Source organism: Callithrix jacchus, chromosome 1 (genome assembly GCF_049354715.1).
Source record: "Callithrix jacchus isolate 240 chromosome 1, calJac240_pri, whole genome shotgun sequence".
NCBI lineage: Eukaryota > Metazoa > Chordata > Mammalia > Primates > Cebidae > Callithrix > Callithrix jacchus.
The window spans coordinates 26,482,272-26,503,246 of NC_133502.1; the positions used below are offsets into that span (position 1 = coordinate 26,482,272).

The following is a 20,975-nucleotide window of genomic DNA, read 5'->3' on the forward strand; positions in this document are numbered from 1 at the left end:
CCGCGTTCCCGGCACGCCCCGCACCCCCCGGCTGCCCCGCCGCGGCCCTCGAGCCCGCGCGCTGTCGCACAGGCGCCACCGACCCCGCTTCCGCCCGCGCTCCCGGCACGCCCCGCGCCCCCCGCACCGCAGACCCGCTTTCCCCGATCCCCACTGGACAGCCACGGAAAATGGCGCCTTAAAGCTCTCCCGCCCACCTTGCCGAAGTGCGCGGCCCAGTGCACGGGCGTCCAGCCATAGAAGGAGTCCTCAGAGGCCAGGTGGGCGTGCGGTGTCTGCTGCAGCAGCGAGCAGAGCGTGGCCAGGTCCCCATCGCGGCAGGCGCGGTGCATCGGGAAGCGGAGCGACAGCAGCTCCTCGCTGGAGAAGCCCGCCTCCATACCCGCGCCTGCTCCCGACGCCGACATGGTCCGTCACCGGGGAGCGCGGAGCTCGCTGGCCGAGGATGCGTCGGGGAGGACCCGAGAGGTCGCCGCCGCCCGAGCACAAAGGAGCGAGACAAGCGCGGCGATCGCGTCCCACAGGCTGCCGAGCCGACCGCGCTCTGAGGGGGCGGGGCGGGACCTGGAGCAGCCGGGCGCGGGGCGGTGCCTGGCCCCGAGTATGGCTGAGCGGCCGGGCAGGGGGCGGGGCCTGGGCCAGAGAACGCCTGGAGCACCCGTACGGAAGGCGGGGCCTGGAGCCGCGGGGCACGGGGCAGGGCTTGGGGCACGGCTTGGGGCACAGGACGCCTGGAGCAGCCGGACGGGAGGCGGGGCCTGTAGCGGCCGATGGGGGGCGGAGTCTAACCCAGAGGACGCCTGGAACAGCCGGGTAGGGAGAGGGGCCTGGACCAGAGGAAGCCTGGAAGCAGCCGGGCGGAGGGCGGGGCCTGGCCCAGAGGACGTTTGCAGTAGCGGGTTAGGGGGCGGGGTCTGGAGCCGCCGACGTCCGGAGCAAACGGGCACGGGGCGGGGCTTGGGCCGAGAGGACGCGGGGAGCGTCCGCGCAGGGGGCGGGGCCTGGGTGGACCACCGCCTACCAGGGCTTCCGGAGCTCGGGGGCACCGCGCTGAAAGTTTGGAGTCTTAGGGGCTTAGAGCGGCAAGGCAGGTCTAAGTGGGGCCGGGGTCTGCCAACGCGGTACGTCTCGGCCGCACTCCGGTTGCGGACCGTGGTGTCTCCAGTCTGGGAGCCGGTCGGGGGGTGCAGGTTGAGGCTCCGCGGGTCCCCACCCCGAGTAGGTGGGAGCCGCGGGTCTCCCCAAGGCCCCGCAGCGCGCAATGAAGTTGTCCAGTTAATATTTATGGAGCGCCTGCGGGAGGCAGGGCTTCTTATTAAAATCTGAATATCAACAAGCTCTAGTTCCTTACGGAGCAGGAGAAATTCCTCGGCTTTGTCCGAGGGACTCCTTCCTGGGAACCGAGTGCAGTGGGTTAGAAGTATACGTTTACAAATTTAAAAGATAAGGCAGAAGACCACACAGAGCTAAAAAACGGCTTTTGTTGAGAACTGTGTGTGTAACTGTAAGGGAATACAGAATTCCCTGTTTCAAATGACAGCATCATGGGCTTTATGACATGTAATTTTATTCTGATTATGAAAGCATCAGTAATTTCACTGAGTAATCCCTTAATGTTTATGAAGTTTCCTTTCCTTCTAAATATGTGGTCTTTTTAAATCATGTGTTTTGTTTCATTGTTAAGTATTGTTTTCCCCTGTGTAAATTTCCTTACGTTTTACAAAATTCTACGTCACAGAGATTGAACTTTAACAAAGCAATTAGATGTCTAGGGAAACACTGATACAGGAGAAAGCATATTGCAGCATTGGTTAATAAAATAATAAATAGAAACCTAAGACTTAACAAAGGGTAATTGTTAACTAGTGTTATAAACACCCAACATAGACATCTATTCATAGAAAACATTTGTTGAGTATACTGCTGAATGGAACACACCGAGAAACACTCTAGTGAGAAAGTATCAGATATTTCAGTTCAGTGAGCAATTGCTAATGAATGGGAAATATGAATGACAAATAGAATCTATCTTTTCTCAAGGAGCTTGTAATCTATTAGTGAGGCAGGAAAGAATAATAATTCAAGCAATACTTTTTTGTTTGGACCAAAAGGGTGAGAATAGGCTATAAACTCATTGCAGGCTTTGTTTACTTTGGAATTTAATCTTTCTTCTTTTTACTTGCCGTGTTGTTTTAATCTAATCTCTTTAAAATATATCCCCCCCCCCCCCATAATGACTTCCATTTTAGGAAAGAGAGTGTATCTTGTCCTCCATACTAATTAAAGGGAGGGCTTACTCTCTAGGCTACATTCTGGGAATAGTGAAACAGAGACACTGATAAGCTAAGGAATTTGCCCAAGGGCAAACTGCATGACTGTGACAGAGCTTAGAATAATATCCAGACCTAGTTTCCAACCCACTGTTAAGATTTTTTTTTTTTTAACTTTGGAATTTATTTTGCAGAGAGTCTTAAGGGCCAGGAAAATGAAATAGATGATAGTTATAGGATACTTAGTGTACGTCTTTCCTCACTTCAGATGGCTGGGGTTTTTTTTCCGGAGTATTTAGACTGTATACATATTTATGTAGCTGTATAGGAGTAAACTGACATATGTATATGGTGATGGAGCCCCAAGACAGATCTTATAACTGTGGCAGGAGGATTGTGGATGGGATGGTGTCTACTGACTATTCACAATGCCTGTGATCTAATTGGTTGGTCACCCAGGTTTTGCCCAACTCTTAAAATTGTCAGAGGCGTTCAAACCAGAACACCTCCATTTTAAATGGGGCTGGGTAAAATGAGGCTCAAACTTACTGGGCTGTATTCCCAGACAATTCAGGCATTCTAAGTCACAGGATGAGATAGGAAGTCAGCATAAGATACAGTTAATGAAGACCTTGCTGATAAAACAGGTTGTAGCAAAGAAGGCGGCTAAAACCCACCAAAACCAAGATGGCAACAAGAGTGACCTCTGGTCGTCTTCACTGTTAGACTCCCGCCAGTGCCGTGACACTTACACTCCCGCCAGTGCCATGACACTTTAAAAATTCCATGGCAACATCAGGAAGTTACCCTATATGGTCTAAAAGGGGGAGACATAAATAATCCACCCCTTGTTTAGCATATAATCAAGAAATAACCATAAAAATGGGCAACCAGCCGCCCTGGGGCAGCTCTGTCAGTGCAGTAGCCATTCCTTTATTCCTTTACTTTCCTGCTCAACTTACTTTCACTTTATGGACTCACCCTGAATTGTTTCTTGCATGAGATCCAAGAACCTTCTCTTGGGGTCTGAGTGGGGACCCCTTTCCAACCTTTTCCTGGGGTCTGGATGGGGACCCCTTTCCTGTAACAGCTTTCTGGCGTCCACAAAGGGACTATATAATGTGGAAACCCCCTACCTAAAGGCTAACTTTGGGTAAGTGGTGGGGTCCAGTAACATCTTTCTGGTAAACCCCAAAGGGATGATACTGAGGAGATCCTCAGCCTGACCCAAAAGAAATAGACTGCAGCACTCATCCACCGACAGGGTAAGTGGTGGGGCACCCAGCTGAAGAAAGGGGTTGAGTTAGAATCTCTCCTAAGACAGAGTGGGTTAGAGGCCCCTCTTAATAAAATGCAAGGATGCTTGACTGACCTTGGGTTACCAGCCCTTCAGTAAAGTCTCTCTTGGTAAAGTCCTTTTCGGCTAAGAAGGGTTTTGGCACTACGGGATGTTAACTGCTATACTCTTTGGATGGATCTGCCATGCACTCTTTGTGGATGGCTGTGGGTGACAGGATTAAGCATGTACAGGATCGTGGGATGTGGGGAACTTTTTCCTCCCTAAAAGGGAAAACTCGAGAGCTGCTGGGACTGTTGGAAAAGATCTCTTCGCTACTGACAAGCAGCCGCCTGAACTCTGGATTCAGTGTTGGCTGCAATGGGCAAGTCTTTCTCTGGCATCCCTGAGCACCCGAGGGCTGCTTTGTCTGTGGAGTAGCCATTCTTTTATTCCTTTGCTTTCCTAATACATTTACTTTCACTTTGTGGACCCGCCCTCAACTCTTTCTTGAGTGAGATCCAAGAACCCTCTCTTGGGATCTGGATTGGGACCCCTTTCCTGTAACACAGTAATTACCAACCTCAGGTTTTCTTTGGGACTCTCATTTCTAAAAAGCTCCAAAGAGAAGAAAAAAGAGTAGATTCATAACGTTTTTTCATCTAATGAGGCAACCATACAGGAGCCAACTTAGGCATTTGCAGATCTGATCCAAATCCGTGAAAGAAAACAGGAAAACTCAAAACCCATGTACTTAAAAAAATAAGTCCAAAAAACCCTGCCTTTAGATTGGACTTTTTTTTTTTTTTTCCAAAAGAGGATTGCATTGTGTGAGAAATTGTGGAGGTGGGCAGGGCTCAGTTGTGTGAATAACACAGTGATTCAGTGTCTATACGTGTTGGGTATCTCTAGAGTGCTGTTATACCAGGAGCAGTGCACCCTGAGGGACGTGGGGTTGTAGAGAAAGGCAGGCCCCAGCTGATATTCCATACTAAGCATGCCATGCGAAGGAGTGGCTTTTTAATTTCAAAAAGTTTAGGAACCAATGAGGGGTTTTGTTGTGTCATTTAAGGGAGGGAGTGATGGCTTGGGTGGAGGGTGGGGGGACTCAGGTCAGACTTGCAGCTTGGCTCTGGGGATGGAGGTCAGGGAGCCCACTGTGACGACACCGTCAGGACTCAGCGTGGGCCTCCGAGCCTTGCTGTTTTCTCCTTGGTCCCTCCTCCCTTTCTATCCATATCCACCATGCTGGCAGGTCCATCTTTCGAGAGGGCAGATCTGCTTAAAAATTGATGTAAGAACAGTTTCCAAAACTTGTTGTTCAGATACTATCTACATGTGGATTTTTTTTTTTTTTTTTTTTGAGACAGGATCTCACTCTGTTAGGCAGGCTAGAGTGCAGTGGCACAGCCATGACTCACTGCAGCCTTGACCTCCTGGGCTTAAGGGATCCTCCTGCCTTGGCCTCCCAAAGCACTGGGATTATACAAGTGAGCTATGGCTCCTGGCCCTATATAGATTTTTGTATCTACATAAGATTGATATTTTTTCTTCAAACAGGTTCACTTTTTTAAACTTACCCCACTTCATTTGCATCCTCTTCATTCATAAAACATTAGTGAGTTTGTGGTGCTAGTTACATTTTCTCTCTAGTTTGTTCCGTGAACCTCCCAAATTGGCTCCTGCCTTTTGAGGTTTTCAGACCACACCTGGGAAAATGCTCCCAGGAGACAAAGTCCCAGAGCAGACCCTTGGCTGAGTGATGCCCTTACAGCCAGGACTGGCTGCCTGTCTTTGGAGTTCTTGTTATGTCACTGCCCAGGGCTGGCTGCCTGTCTTTGGAGTTCTTGTTATGTCACTGCCCAGGGCTGTCCAGGGCACATCTTTGACACTAGGGCTACCTCTGCCTGGAAGGCTGCTCCCTGCCCTATCCCAGAGTCCATTCTCTTTGATCTGGGTTGAATTACGTCCCCCTCAAATTCATGCATTGAAGTCCTAACCCCCAGAACTTAGAATGTGGCCTTATTTGGAAATAGGGTCATTGCAGATATAACTAGTTGACATGAGGTCACACTGGAGTAGGGTGGGCCCATAATCTCGTATGACTGGTGTCCTTATAAAAAGGGGACATTTGAACACAGATGCAGGAAGATCACCACATGGAGATGGAGGCAGAGATGGGGGTGATGCTTCTACAAGCCAAGGAACCCCAAAGACGACGGCAAATCACGAGAAGCCATGGATAGGCCTGGAGCAAATTCGTTTCTCACAGCCCCAGCAGGAACCAGCCCTGCTGACATCTCTCTCTGGGTCTTCCATTTCTGTTGGGAAGCCATCCAGCTCCAGAAAAGAATACACTGGTCCTTGCTGGGTTCCACCTCACTTGCCTGAGGCTGGGGAGACCCCAACTGTCCCCTGGGCGCCCCCGTGCACTAACGCTGTTTACTTCCCTTTCCAAAGCCATTTCCCACGTTAGGACAAGAGCTTCCGTCCCCTGCAGACAGGAATCTAGCCTTGAAAATGTTTTCAACTGATTCCTTAATTTCCCCATGTGGGTACCATAGAGGAAAGTAAGTCCCTAGTGAGTCACTGCTGTTATTTAAATGGCTTCTGCTGCTCTTCCTAGGAGGGGTGCTGGTGGCCCCACCATGCTCTCCTCCACCGGCAGAGTGCCCAGCCCCCAGGCAGAGGCCACTGGCCCACTCCTGGCTGGACCAGGCCTTGGTCCCTGGTGTGACTCAAGGGATTTACATCTTCCTCACCCTTCCTGAAATTGCCACTATTGTATTTATTCCGTAAGAGCATTCTAGAAACAAAGCATTTACCCTGACAGGATTTCCTGCCACCTCCAAATGAAACAATTGAAAAGCTGGACAAGCAAATGTCACGTCTTTTTCTAATAATGAAAGAGATGGATTTTTAAAAAATGCAAACTCTGGAGTGGCATGCCTGAGACTGCATCCCCTATTCATAAACTCTTGTGATTAGAAATGCTGTTTTGGCCTGAGCATAGAAAGTCAACACCAAGACAAAAGTGTGCCAAATTGCAGGGTCTTTATTGCCGGCAGCCACGGAGGACTCGAGTCTCTCCAACCCGTGGCCGCAAAAGGAGGGTGTCAAGACCTTTTGTGCCCTTAAAACCACCTCTGGGGTGAGGGTGAGGGGTGGGGGTGGGGGGGGCTTCAGACATTCCGAGGGCTAGTGGATTCCGTAAATCACCTCCTGGGCGGAGATAAGGATGAGGGGCTCCGGACATTCCGAGGGCGAGGGGATTTTCTCGACATTCCGATTGTTACTTGTGGTTCACGAAAGTCAAGATAAGCATTTGTTTATACATTGCTGGGTAGGGTGGAAATCACAGACCTTAATTACTTATTACAAGTCGCAGTGACCAAGATGGCGTGGGTTTGGACTGCTTGCCTGTCACATCAGGGTTACAGAGCAGTTTCAACAGAAAGCCGAGGTATGCTTGAGGTATGCAGGTTTATGGGGCTTTTACCATGTCACAGAAACATCCCAGAGATTTACTTTTGGGGGCTTTAAGTGTGGAAGCCAGCGTCTGTCTTCCCAGCTGCCCCCTCTCTGCTTTGGAGGGGAGCTCTGGGTGAGCCCCTTAAGCAGGTAGAGGAGCCTGCTCTGAAAATATTAAATACTCTGGCTGATGCGCCGTGTTATGCTGAGCAGTGTCACAGACGGATCTCTGTCTCTCTCTGTCTTACATCATTACTTTATCCCTCGAATGTAGGAGGTAGCATATTGCCCAGCCCGTATTAAGTCCTTACTACCTATTTGTTGAATGACATGAAATTCAAATGGAAGACTGAGCTTCAAATCAGTTGATAGCCCCCTTCAGAAAGGAAGAACACACCACAGAGCAGGGATCTTGAGTATAAAGAACTTGAAGATTCTAGAATCTTACTAATCATTCTGTGTCTTGTTTTTGTATTGTTAAAAGAATCATTAGCAAAACTGATTACCCATTAAAAAAATAAAGGAAAGAAAAGTCCCCAGTTCTACTCCGAAACAAGGGCGGGAAGGAAAAGGTGACAGGCTGCGGGAGGAGCAGCTGGGGGAGGCTGACCTGCAGGTGATTTCCTGACTTGACCATTAATTTAGCAATAATGCATGCAGTCCTTGAAAATGTTTTCAACCAGGTCCTTAATTTCCCCACGTGGGTACCATAGAGGAAAGTCCCTAGTGAGTCATTGCTGTTATTAAAATGGCTTCTGCTGATCTTCCTGGGAGGTGCTGCTGCGCCCCCCACACACACATGTTCTCCTCCACTGGCTGAGTCTCCAGCCCCCAGACAGAGGCCACAACCCTCTCCTGGCTGGACCAGGCCCTGGTACCTGGTGTGACTCAGGGGATTTACATCTTCTTCACGCTTCCTGAAATTGCCACGATGCTATTTATTCCGTAAGAGCATTCTAGAAACAAAGCATTACCCTGACAGGAATCTTCATGACCTAGTATAAAATAATCCACCTATCTCATGTTATGAGAGGAGGTGGATGCCACCTTAAAACCACTTATACCTCACAGCACAAGACTGCGTGATTCGGGACAGCCCTAGCTATGTAGAAGCACCAGGGCGTGGGATGCAAAAGAGATCAAATCACTGGTGTCACAGTGTGGGCTCTGCCTAGCAGAAAAACACTTGATTGATGGCCTCCCTTTATTCCATAGCATCTAGAAGCTTCCACAACCCTTCCTGGCTCTTCTAAACTTGACCGTTGGCTCCATAAGGTTGGGGAAGTGTTTACGGAGCAGCCAGATTCCGGGATGGAAGCTGGAGAAAACAGCACAGCTCTGGTCCTGATGCAGAGCTCGAGGGTGACTGCTGAGACAGTTTAATTTCTTGTTGTGACACCCTTCTTTTTCTCTCTCTCTTTTTTTTTTTTTGAGACGGAGTTTCGCTCTTGTTACCCAGGCTGGAGTGCAATGGTGCGATCCCGGCTCACCGCAACCTCCGCCTCCTGGGTTCAGGCAATTCTCCTGCCTCAGCCTCCTGAGTAGCTGGGATTACAGGCACGCGCCACCATGCCCAGCTAATTTTTCATATTTTTAGTAGAGTTGGGGTTTCACCATGTTGACCAGGATGGTCTTGATCTTTTGACCTCGTGATCCACCCACCTCAGCCTCCCAAAGTGCTGGGATTACAGGTGTGAGCCACCACGCCCGACCAGCCTTCTTTTTCTTGTCCCTGTTTCTGAAGGTTGGGTTGAGATGAATATTGAAAATAATATTGCATAGGGTTCCTCTGCTGGAGAATGGGTTTCCTTCCTGCCCTGCCTTAGTTTCCTCCTTTATTAAAGGAAAACAGTAATTATCCTGCCCAGGTAAAGGTCATTGTGAAGGTCAGGTGAGCTTTTGGGTGTGGAAGGATCTCTAGACCGAGAAGATGCTGGGTACTAATTGCTCTCCCAAGTGCCTTTATGAATTTACACTGCCAACAGCAATTCACCAAAATCCCAGTCCCTGATTCTTTCTGATATTAGGTATTGCTATTAGAGTTTTTGTTTTGTTTTGTTTTGCTTTTTCTTGAAGGCTAAATTGCAGTGGTAATGGCTGCTAGGGGCTTTGTTGTCAGAAACTAATGCAACTGAGTGCAGGCCAGCTGCCGAGAGTGTGCCTGGCTCCTGCGCTCTGCTCCTTGGACCCGGTGTCCCAGGGGACTGTTTCACCTGGTGCTGTCCGCTACATAGGCTGCCGAGGCTGCATGGTTCTGACGTTTGGCTGGGGAGAGTTCATCCCAAGTGTAGGATGGATGTTTCCTGTTCATTTCCTAATTGCATCATCCTGTGACTTTGATCCTTACTTACTGCAGGTTCGATGTGCTGGCAAGGATGTGTCACTCCACAGAGAATAACCAGGACCACAGACCCAGAGTTGCTCCTGTTGACTTGGACATGCATCCCCCCGCTTCACTCCAGCCTGACTCCGAGGAGCAGTGGACAAGAACAGAGGAAGAATTAGAGCTCAAACACACTGAAAAATCTGTTCCATGTGGATTTGACTTCAGTGTGAAAGCAAAATGGAAAAAGATTTAGAAGAAAATGTAGCAGAACATCTTTATGACATTAGAGGAGTGAAGGATTTCTCAACAAGACACACAAAGCACAGCCATAAAAATGTCCAAACTTGTCTATAATTAATCATATAATAATCACGTCTTTCAATTATTATTAATAACATCTTTCAAAGCAAAACACAAGCTATAGAAGAAGGGAAGTTGTTTGCGATTAATTACACACATACAGTCATGCCTCTCTTAACAGCATGGATACATTCTAAGAAATGCGCCATTAAGTGATTTCCTCATTTCAGCATCCTAGAGTGCTCCTCCACAAACTTGGATGGTATAGCTTATCACACACCGAACGCTAGATGGTGAAGCTTGTTGCTCCTAGGCTACAAACCTGTACAGCATGTTCCCATACAGAATACTGCAGGCAATTGTGACATAACAGTAAGTATTTGCATATTTAACATACCTAAACATAGGAAAGGTACAGTCAAAATATATGAATGGTATTATCATCTCATGGGACCGCTATTGTATATGCAGCCTGTCATTGACCACGTGGTTTTGTGAAGAGTGTGACTGTAAAGCATTCGTATTCAGCATATAAAAAGAACTTCTACAAATCAAGAAGAGAGAGATGAACAGCAGGGCAAAGGATATTGACAGGCAATTTACTGGAAAGAAACATAAATGTCCAATAAGCAAGATGCTCAGAAATCAGTAGTTTCTCTGCTCTACTGAATGGATTAGCCCCCCTCCAGGCAAACCTGCTATGACACTTTCAGCGGTTCTCTAACTTAAAACAAGCGCCTGCTCTCGTCACAACCCTTTCTAGCTCCTGCCCATCTCTCCTCTGCCCTTTCAAAGAATTGTCTGCAGCCATTGTCTCCCTAGCCCGCCTCAACCCTTTCCAACTGGACATCAATCCCCAGCACTCCCAGGGATAGCTGGTGAAATTCATCACAGTCCTTCAAATCCGCCAAACCAAATGGTCAGTTCTGTACCCTTATCTGGCTTTATCTTGCTGCCACATGCAATACTTTGACCATTGGCTCCTTTTTGAAACACTCTGTTCTAACTTCCATAACACACCAACTCTCTTGTTGGACCTCAAAATGTTCAGAGACCCCAGGGCTAGGTCTTAGATCCTGCATTCACTGTATTTTCTTTTTTTTTTAAATTGTACTTTAGGTTCTGGGGTACATGTGCAGATCATGCAGGATTGTTGCATAGGTACACACACAGCAATGTGGTTTGCTGCCTCCATCCCCCCACCACCTACATCTGGCATTCCTCCCCATGTTATCCCTCCCTGACTTCCCCAGCCCTCCACTGCCCCTCCCTTGCCCCCCTGTAACAGACCCCAGTATGTGATGCTCCCCTCCCTGTGTCCCTGTGTTCTCATCGTTCAAATATTTGATTTTCTGTTCTTGTGTCAGTTTGCTGAGAATGATGGTTTCCAGATTCATGCATGTCCCTACAAAGGACAGGAACTCATCGTTTTTTATGGCTGCATAGTATTCCATGGTGTATATGTGCCACATCTTCCTTGTCCAGTCTATCGTTGATGGGCATTTGGGTTGGTTCCAGGTCTTTGCTATTGTAAACAGTGTTGCTATGTTGTGGCATGTGTCTTTATAATAGAATGATGTATAATCCTTTGGGTATACACCCAGTAATGGGTTTGCTGAGTCAAATGGAGTTTCTATTTCTAGGTCCTTGAGGAAGCGCCACACCGTCTTCCACAATGGTTGAACTAGTTTACACTCCCAACTATGTAAAAGTGTTCCTCTTTCTCCACATCCTCTCCAGCATCTGTTGTCTCCAGATTTTTTAATGATTGCTATTCTAACTGGCATGAGGTGGTATCTCAATATGGTTTTGATTTGCATTTCTCTAATAATCAGTGATGATAAGCATTTTTTCATGTTTCTTGGCCTCATATATGTCTTCTTTTGAAAAGTGTTCATATCCTTTGTCCACTTTTGGATGGGTTTTTTTTTTTCTTGTAAATCTGTTTTAGTTCTTGGTAAATTCTGGATATCAGCCCTTTGTCAGATGGGTGGATTGCAAAAGTTTTTTCCCATTCTGTTGGTTGCCAATTCACTCTAGTGACTGTTTCTTTTGCCGTGCAGAAGCTGTAGAGTTTGATTAGGTCCCGTTTGTCTATTTGGGCTTTTGTTGCAAATGCTTTTGGTGTTTTGGTCATGAAGTCCTTGCCTATGCCTATGTCCTGAATGGTTTTGCCTAGATTTTCTTCTAGGGTTTTTATGGTGTTAGGTCTTATGTTTAAGTCTTTAATCCATCTGGAGTTAATTTTAGTATAAGGTGTCAGGAAGGGGTCCAGTTTCTGCTTTCTGCACATGGCTAGCCAGTTTTCCCAACACCACTTATTAAACAGGGAATAATCCTTTCCCCATTGCTTGTTTTTGTCAGGTTTATCAAAGATTGTATGGTTGTAGATGTGTGGCGTTGCCTCCAAGGCCTGTTCCATTGGTCTGTATCTTTGTTTTGGTACCAGTACCATGCAGCTTTGATTACTGTACCTTTGTAGTATTGTAGTATTGATTACTGTATTTGTAGTATTGAATACTGTAGTATTGTAGTATTTGATTACTGTGCCTTTGTAGTATTGTATTTTGATTACTGTACCTTTGAAATCAGGTAGCATGATACCTCCAGCTTTGTTCTTTTTGCTATTGTCTTGGCTATGTGTGCTCTTTTTTGGTTCCATATAAAGTTTAAGGCGGTTTTTTCCAGTTCTGTGAAGAAGGTCATTGGTAGCTTGATAGGGATAGCATTGAATCGATAAATTACTTTGGGTAGTATGGCCATTTTCACGATGTTGATTCTTCCTAACCATGAGCATGGAATGTTTCTCCATCTGTTTGTGCCCTCTCTGATTTCCTTGAGCAGTAGTTTGTAGTTCGCCTAGAAGAGGTCCTTTACATTCCTTTGTTAGTTGTATTCCTAGGTATTTTATTCTCTTTGTAGCAGTTGTGAATGAGAGTTCGCTCATGATTTGGCTCTCTGTTAGTCTGTTATTAGTGTATAGGAATGCTTGTGATTTCTGCACATTGATTTTGTATCCTGAGACTTTGCTGAAGTTGCTTATCAATTTAAGGAAATTTTGGGCTGAGATGATAGGGTCTTCTAAATATACAATCATGTTGTTTGCAAATAGAGACAATTTGACTTTCTCCTTTCCTAATTGAATACTTTTTTTTTCTTGCCTAATTGCTCTGGCTAGAACTTCCAATACTATATTGAATAGGAGTGATGAGAGAGGGCATCCTTATCTAGTGCCGGATTTCAAAGGGAATGCTTCCAGTTTTTCCTATTCAGTATGATATTGGATATAGGTTTATCATAAATAGCTTTTACTATTTTGAGGTATGTTCCTTCTATATCTAGTTTATTGAGAGTTTTTAGTGTAAAGCACTGTTGAATTTTGTCAAATGCCTTCTCTGCATCTGTTGAGATAATCATATGGTTTTTGTCTTTGGTTCTGTTTATGTGGAATTACATTTATAGACTTGCATATGTTGAACCAGCCTTGCATCCCCAAGATGAGGCCTTATTGATTGTGATGATTAAGCTTTTTAATGTGCTGTTGCAATTGGTTTGCCAGTATTTTATTGAAGATTTTTGCATTAATGTTCATCAGGAATATCGGCCTGAAGTTTCCTTTTCTTGTTGAGTCTCTGCCGGGTTTTGGTATCAGGATAATGTTGGCCTCATAAAATGATTTTGGAAGGACTCTCTCTTTTTGTATTGTTTGGAATAGTTTCAGAAGTAATGGTACCAGCTCCTCTCTGTACGTTTGGTAGAATTCATCTGGACCTAGACTTTTTTTGGTTGGTAGGCTATTAATTGCTGCCTCAACTTCAGCCCTTGTAATTGGTCTGTTGAAGGTTTCAAATTTTTCAGGGTTTAGGCTTAGGAGGGTGCAAGTGTCCAGGAATTTATCCATTTCTTCCAGGTTTAATGGTTTATGTACATAGTTGTTTGTAGTAATCTCTGATGGTGGTTTGTATTTCTGTGGAATCTCTGGTGATATCCCCTTTTTTGTTTTTATTGCATCTATTTGATTCTTCTCCCTTTTCTTTTTTATTAATCCGGCTAGCAGTCTGTCTATTTTGTTGATGTTTTCAAAAAACCAGCTCCTGGATTTACTGATTTTTTTTGAAGGGTTTTTTGTGTCTCTATCTCCTTCAGTTCTGCTCTGATCTTAGTTATTTCTTGTCTTCTGCTAGCTTTGGAGTTTTTTGATCTTGCTCCTCTAGCTCTTTCAATTTTGATGACAGGGTGTTGATTTTAGATCTTTCCTCACTTCTCTGATGGGCATTTATTGCTATAAATTTCCCTCTAGACACTTCTTTAAATGTGTCCCAGAGATTCTGGTATGTTGTGTCTTCATTCTCTTTGGTTTCTAAGAACATCTTTATTTTTGCCTTCATTTCATTGTTTATCCAGTCAACATTCAGGAGCAGGTTGTTCAGTTTCCATGAAGTTGTGCGGTTCTGAGTTAGTTTCTGAATTCTGATTTCTAATTTGATTGCCCTGTGGTCTGAGAGACTGTTCGTTATGATTTCCGTTCTTTTCCATTTGCTGAGGAGTGATTTACTTCCAATTATGTGGTCAATTTTAGAGTAGGTGCAATGCCGTGCTGAGAAGAATGTATATTCTGTGGATTTGGGGTGGAGAGTTCTGTAGATGTCTATTACATCTGCTTGGTCCAGATCTGAGTTTAAGTCCTGAATATCCTTGTTAATTTTCTGTCTCGTTGATCTATCTAACATTGACAGTGGAGTGTTAAAGTCTACCTCTATTATTGTGTGGGAGTCTAAGTCTCTTTGTGGGTCATTAAGAACTTGCTTTATGTAGCTGGGTGCTCCTGCATTGGGTGCATATATATTTAGGATCATTAGCTCTTCTTGATGCACTGATCCTTTTACCATCCTTTTATCTTTGTTGGTTTGAAGTCCATTTTATCAGAGGCTAGGATTGCAACTCCTGCTTTTTTTGCTCTCTATTTGCTTGATAAATCTCCCTCCATCCCTTTATTTTTAGCTTGTGTGTGTCCTTGCATGTGAGATGGGTTTCCTGAACAGAGCACACCAATGAGTCTTGACTTTTTATCCAATTTGCCAGTCTGTGTCTTTTGATTGGTGCATTTAGCCCATTTACTTTTAAGGTTAATATTGTTATGTGTGAATTTGGTCCTGCCATTTTGATGCATGCTGGATGTTTTGCCCGTTAGTTGATGCATTTTTTTCATTGTGTCAATGGTCTTTACCATTTGGTACGTTTTTGGGGTGGCTAATACTGGTTGTTCCTTTCCTTGTTTAGTGTTTCTTTCAGGAGCTCATGTAAGGCAGGCCTGGTGGTGATGAAATCTCTGAGCAATTGCTTGTTCATAAAGGATTTTATTTCTCCTTCACTTATGAAGCTTAGTTTGGCTGGATATGAAATTCTAGGTTGAAAGTTCTTTTCTTTAAAGATGTTGAATATTGGCCCCCCACTCTCTTCTGGCTTGTAGCATTTCTGTGGAGATAATCTGCTGTGAATCTGATGGGCTTCTGTTTGTGGGTAACCCAACCTTTCTCTCTGGCTGCCCTTAGCATTTTTTCCTTCAGTTCAACCCTGGTGAATCTGTCGATTATGTGCCTTGGGGTTGCTCTTCTTGAGGAATATCTTTGTGGTGTTCTCTGTATTTCCTGGACTTGAATGGTGGCCTGCCTTGCTAGGTTGGGGAAGTTCTCCTGGATAGTATCCTCAAGAGTGTTTTCCAGCTTGGATTCATTCTCTCCGTCACATTCAGTTACATCTATCAAATGTAGATTAGGTCTTTTCACATAATCCTGTATTTTTGGAGGCTTTGTTCTTTCTTTTCACTCTTTTTTCCCTATTCTTGCCTTCTCATTTTATTTCATTGAGTTGATCTTCCATCTCTGATGTCCTTTCTTCTGCTTGGTCAATTGGCTATTGAAACTTGTGTATGCTTTGCGAAGTGTGCTGTGTTTTTTATCTCCATCAAGTTGTTTATATTCCTCTCTAAGATATTTATTCTAGTTATCATCTCATCTAACCTTTTTTCTAGGTTCTTAGTTTCTTTGCATGGGGTTAGCATATGTTCTTTTAGCTCTGAGAAGTTTGTTATTACCAACCTTCTGAAGCCTGTTTCTGTCAATTCATCAGATTCATTCTCCATCCAGCTTTGTTCCTTTGCTGGTGATGAGTTGTGATCCCTTGGAGGAGGAGAGGCATTCTGGCTTTTGGTGTTTTCATCCATTTTTCACTGGTTTCTTCCCATCTTAGTGCTTTATATACCTGTGGTCTTTGTAGTTGGCGACTTTCAGATGGGGTCTCTGAGTGGATGTCCTTTTTGTCCTAACAGTCAGGCCCCTCTGCTGCAGGACTGCTGAGGTCCACTCCAGGCCCTCCTTGCCTGGGGATCACCTGCGGGGGCTGCAGAACAGTAAGGGTTGCTGCCCATTTCTTCTTCTGTTGTCTTCGTCCCAGAAGGGTACTGGCCAGATGTCAGCCTGAGCTCTCCTTTATGAGGTGTCTCTTGGGTATACAGGGGTTGGGGAGCTACTTGAGGAGGTAGTCTGTCCCTTATAGGAGCCCAAGTGCTGTGCTGCGAGCTCCATTGTTTTATGCAGAGTTGCTGGTCAGGTACCTTTAAGTCTGCTGCAGCGGAACTCACAATTGCTTTTCACAGATGATCTGACCTAGGAAGGTCAGCTTTATTTATAAGTTCTTGATGGGCTGCTGCCTTTTTTCAGAGATGCCCTGTCCTGCATGGTGTAGTCTAGTCACAGTCTGCCAGCAGAGGCATTGCTGAGCTGCCACAGGCTCTGTCCAGCTGCTGTGTGAACTGTCTCGGTCTGCGTTGGCAGACTGCACTGGTGGACTGCATTGGTAGTGGCGGACGCCCTTCCCCACACCGAGCTGGACTGTCCTGGGTCCAGCTGCTCTTGCTGGAAGACTCTCAATCCAGAGCATTTCAGGTTGCTTGTGTTGTGGGGATGGTACCTGCCGATCCAGATTGCCTGGCTCCCTGTCTCAGCCCCCTCCTTTTCAGTTCAGTGGGTGGCTCTGTCTCCCAGGTGCTCCAGGTGCCAGTTGAAATGGCTGCCTAGATTTGTGTGAGTTTCTGTGTGCCAACCCATGGCACCAGCCATGCTGAAAACTTGTGGCAGTTTTTGGCCTGGGAATCTCCTGGTCTGTGGGCAGTGAAAACTTGTTTGGAAATGCAGTGAGCACTCACCCTCTGCATTGTTCTTTCTGGGAACTGCACTCTGGAGCTGTTCCTATTGGGTCATAATACATTCACCTATTTTCTTCCTAGGCAATGTAATTTAATCCCACACCTCCAAATGCTACTTACCTGCTGGTGATTCCTAAATTTGTCTAGCCCTGACCTCTCCTCTGAGCTCCAGATAGCTTAGTAAATATCTCCATTTGGATCTCTTAGGGCATCTTTACTCATGCCCCATGTGCAATTATTGAGTCACCCTCTCCACATCTGCCACCCATCCTGCACACACATAGTGTTCTCTGGCTTGTAATTAGCACTGCCACCTATCAAGTGGCTTGAGTCCAGCACCTGCAGGTCAACACTTTCCTGACTCCCACGTGCAACTGTCTGCAAGCCTGGGGTGCCCTGCCTCCAAATATGTCTCAAGTCCACACACCTCTTTCTTTTTCCCCTCCTGTCTCCCTGACCCATTCTCTTTCACTTAAACCGACACAATGGCCTCTTGGCCTTTCCTGTCCAGCAGCCAGAGGATCTTTTTACCATGTAAATCTAATAATAGCACCAGCCTAAAACCTTCCAATGCCTTTTATTGAACTTAGAACAAAATCCAAATGGCACAGAGACTTGGTGCCCAGCTGGGCACCTGCAGCCCCTCCAGCCCAGTGTTCCACTGCTCTCTCTTGCCCTCACTGTGGTTTTGCTGGCCTTTGGCTTCCTGATCCTGGACCCAGCTCTGTCTGCTGGGAATACTGTTACCCGAAACTCAAACTGCTGACTTCTTGTCTTTCAGGCCTTCCCTCCAGTGTCAGCTCAGAGGAAAGATATGCCCTGAACCCCAACTTCAGTTGTCTTCTGCAGAGCCATCCTGCTTTGCTTTCTTCCCAGCACATACCTCTAAGATGATCCCATTTCTCACTAACTGTCCTGGCCCCCTTGGATGGATGGCCCAGAGAAACAAGGCCTCCTTCACAGCAGATGCTCAGAATTTAACTAAATGATTTAATGAATAAATTTACAGCGGAGTCGTGTGTTCAGGGATTGGGTGACAAATTTGAATCATTTGCTGTTTGCTTCCCAGTCAAAACTGCCCTTGTGTCAGAGGAGTGTGAACCAGGGAAACTCCACCTTGAATAGGGACTGGGTAAAATGAGGCTGAGACCTACTGGGCTGTTTCCAGACGGTTAAAGCATTTCAAGTCACAGGATGATACAGGAGGTCGGCACAAGATACAGGTCATGAAGACCTTGCTGATAAAACAGGTTGCAGTAAAGAAGCCAGGTAGAACCCACCAAAACCAAGACGGTGATGAGAGTGACCTCTGGTTGTTGTCACTGCTACAATCCCACCAGCACCATGGCAGTTTACAGATGCCATAGCAACGTCAGGAAGTTACCCTATGTGGTCTGAAAAGGGGAGTCATGAATAAGGCACACCTTGTTTAGCATATAATCAAGAAATAACCATAAAAATGGGCAACTAGCAGCCCTCAGGGTACTCTAAGTACCCTCTCTTGGAGTCTGGATCAGGACCCCTTTTCTGTAACACTTGCAAATGTCTTTCAATTGCTTTTAAAGGATGTTAGAAAGCTGTGTGGTTGTAGCAACCTCTGGCCACAGGGACTTTTGAGCACTTGAAATGGGGCCTATGAGATGAGGAACTAAATTTTAAATTTTATTTAATTTTAATTTATTTAAATGTGAACTTAAAAACAGAAGCCTGATTCAGTTATCGGAAAAATTCTTAAGTAGGTTTTGGAACAACTTAGATCTGTCCATCGAGCTCTTTCTTTCTTTCTTTCTTTCTTTCTTTCTTTCTTTCTTTCTTTTTTTTTTTTGAGACGGAGTTTCGCTCTTGTTGCCCAGGCTGGAGTGCAATGGCGCGACCTTGGCTCACCGCAACCTCTGCCTCCCGGGTTCAAGCAATGCTGCCTCAGCCTCCCGAGGAGCTGGGACTACAGGTGCGCGCCACCATGCTCAGCTAATTTTTTGTATTTTTAGTAGAGACGGAGTTTCACCATGTTGACCAGGATGGTCTCGATCTCTTGACCTTGTGATCCACCTGCCTTGGCCTCCCAAAGTGCTGGGATTACAGGCGTGAGCCACCATGCCTGGCCGCATTGAACTCTTTCAAAGGTAATGGTCTGAAGCCTAAGTAGAGATGAACTCTTCTCCATGAATCTTTAGTGCCCCATTGAGGTGTGCTCTGAAATACTCACTGAACTTCCATGGCCTAGTAAAAGTGAAGGAATATGAAATAGCTTATTAATCATTTTTAATGTTGAATACATGTTAACATAATAAATTGATAATACTTAGGGTACACTAGGTTAAAGAAAATATATTATTCAAATTAATTTCCCCTGTTTCTCTTTACTCTGAGTGTGGTTAGGGAAAAGGTTTAAATTATAGATATCTCAAATTTTATTTTTATTGAGTGGCTGTGATGGTTGAGTGTCAACTTGATTGGATGGAAGGATGCAAAGTATTGATCCTGGGTGTGTCTGTGAGGGTGTTGCCAGAGGAGATTCACATTTGAGTCAGTGGACTGGGAGAGGCAGGCCCACCTTCAGTCTGAGTGGGCACCATCTAATCAGCTGCCAGTGGGGCCAGAATAAAGCAGGCAGAAGAATGTGGAAAGACTAGACTGGTTTAGTCTTCTGGCCTCTATTTTCCTCTTGTGCTGGATGCTTCCTGCTCTCGAATGTCAGACTCCAAGTTCTTTAGCTTTGGGACTTGGACTGACTTCCTTACTCTTCAGCTTGTAGATGGCCTGTTGTGGGACCTCACCTTGCAATGGTGTGAGTTAGTAGTCTTTAATAAACTGCCTTTTATATGTACATCTATTCTGTTTGTTCTGTCTCTCTAGAGAACCCTGATTAATACAGTGGCACTGGCATATTGGTGACTAATATGTATCTCATCTATCAATAAATCACGTAACTAGTTGTTTTGTTTCTCTTGCTAGGAGAATACTGTTTCTTTGTTTCAGTACCAGATGTGACCTGGGGCCCATGTTGAAGAAAAAAATAAATGTCTTTAAAGAAAGGGACCCCCCCCCACAACCAGGGTGGCAAAATACTCACAGGAGACTCAGGAGGATGGATTGCAGCTGAGTGAACAGCAGGGCCAGGTCTCCTAACTCACTGCTGGGCTCCTGGAGCAGAGCCATACCTGACATTATCCTCTACTCTGTGAATTATTCTTCTCTCTTTCCCTTCTTCCCTTCCTCTTTACTAAGTATGTATAGTTATACTTCTCTCTCCCCATAAAAACATCTAGAAAATGATTTTCACCGGAGAGTTTTTGAATGAGACAACGTTGGGATTTCTATATTGCTTCATTTTTAAAATGAGCATTTTTTTTTGCAACAATAGTGGTTCTTGTAACAAAGTCCAGATATTACAGAAATATGTAAAATAGAAAATGAACCTTGTTATGGGTAAAACTTTTCTTTTTGGTGCCACAAAGAAAAAATTAGTACTGGGACAAAGGATCTCTCAGCAAAACAATTCTTTTTATTTCCTGCAGAAAGGGTACCCTCGTTAGCAATCTTGCTATGGGAGTACAACAAACAAAGAAAAGCAGACATATTTATTCCTTACACATTTGGGGTCGTCCTTACTACTGTGTCTGATCTCTGTTGGCTAGAGCCAGACCTTGCAGTCTAAACTAAAACCCGATTGGCTAATAACTTAAAACTTTTCTAAACAGGTAAAAGCAATGGAGGACAACAAAAAAAGGAAGTCCAAATAAGGAAGGGACATAGGCTTCGAGCTGGGACATGCCTGTGAGCATGTCCAGCACAGATATCTTGGTTAGAGTACAAGGGCATGGAATGTTCTACGTGCCTGTAAGTATGTCTAACAGCTACATAGGATAGGGATGAACAGAGCTGCTAGCAAAAAGCAAGAAGGCTTAAAATTAATATTTCTAACACTTATGAATTTTTCTTAATAAAGGAAACTTTTAAAGAGGAACTTTTCTACTTCGCACAAAACTAAAGACAGAAACGCCATTTGACCCAGCAATCCCATTACTGGGTATATACCCAAAGAAATGTAAGTCATTCTACCATAAAGGCATGTGTACTCCAGTGTTCATCACAGCACTATTCACAATAGCAAAGACATGGAATCAA

General features: G+C 45.3%; 2 protein-coding genes across 10 annotated transcripts in view; one reads left to right on the forward strand and one right to left on the reverse strand.

Moving 5' to 3' along the window:
* Nucleotides 1-5,307, reverse strand: part of ANKRD10 (ankyrin repeat domain 10) — a 40,110-nt gene extending 34,803 nt beyond the window's left edge. For 5 of the 6 annotated variants that reach the window (XR_004741108.2, XR_013520105.1, XM_002742538.5 and 2 more), the window contains exon 1: nt 198-546. Coding sequence is in view for 3 of the 6 variants with exons in the window: in XM_002742538.5 (XP_002742584.1) it covers nt 198-407 (210 nt within the window). In the remaining 3 variants the exon portion in view is untranslated. Of the gene's footprint in view, nt 1-197; nt 547-5,126 lie in introns of those variants that run through there. The other variant, XM_035294166.3, reaches the window with a different exon arrangement.
* Nucleotides 3-19,781, forward strand: LOC144577008 (uncharacterized). Of its 4 annotated transcripts, none has more exons than XR_013520151.1 (3): nt 3-260; nt 9,374-10,562; nt 17,629-19,781. XR_013520151.1 is itself a non-coding variant. In XM_078331986.1 (3 exons), exons 1-2 carry the CDS (start codon nt 406-408, stop codon nt 9,594-9,596), a joined length of 939 nt encoding a protein of 312 aa, XP_078188112.1. In that variant the 5' UTR covers nt 391-405; the 3' UTR covers nt 9,597-10,562; nt 17,629-19,781. The 4 variants fall into 4 exon arrangements, 2 of the variants coding, with proteins under 2 accessions (XP_078188112.1, XP_078188161.1); XR_013520159.1 differs by having other exon boundaries at nt 9,374-10,015; XM_078331986.1 differs by lacking the exon at nt 3-260 and adding an exon at nt 391-1,121.
* The last annotated feature ends 1,194 nt before the right edge of the window (nt 19,782-20,975 follow it).

Bases quoted from the DNA above. Each gene is read 5' to 3' on its own strand.
- LOC144577008 (XM_078331986.1), top strand. From the start codon at position 406: ATGGTCCGTCACCGGGGAGCGCGGAGCTCGCTGGCCGAGGATGCGTCG. The intron at 1,122-9,373 runs GTACGTCTCGGC...TACTTACTGCAG, and splicing joins GGCCGGGGTCTGCCAACGCG to GTTCGATGTGCTGGCAAGGA.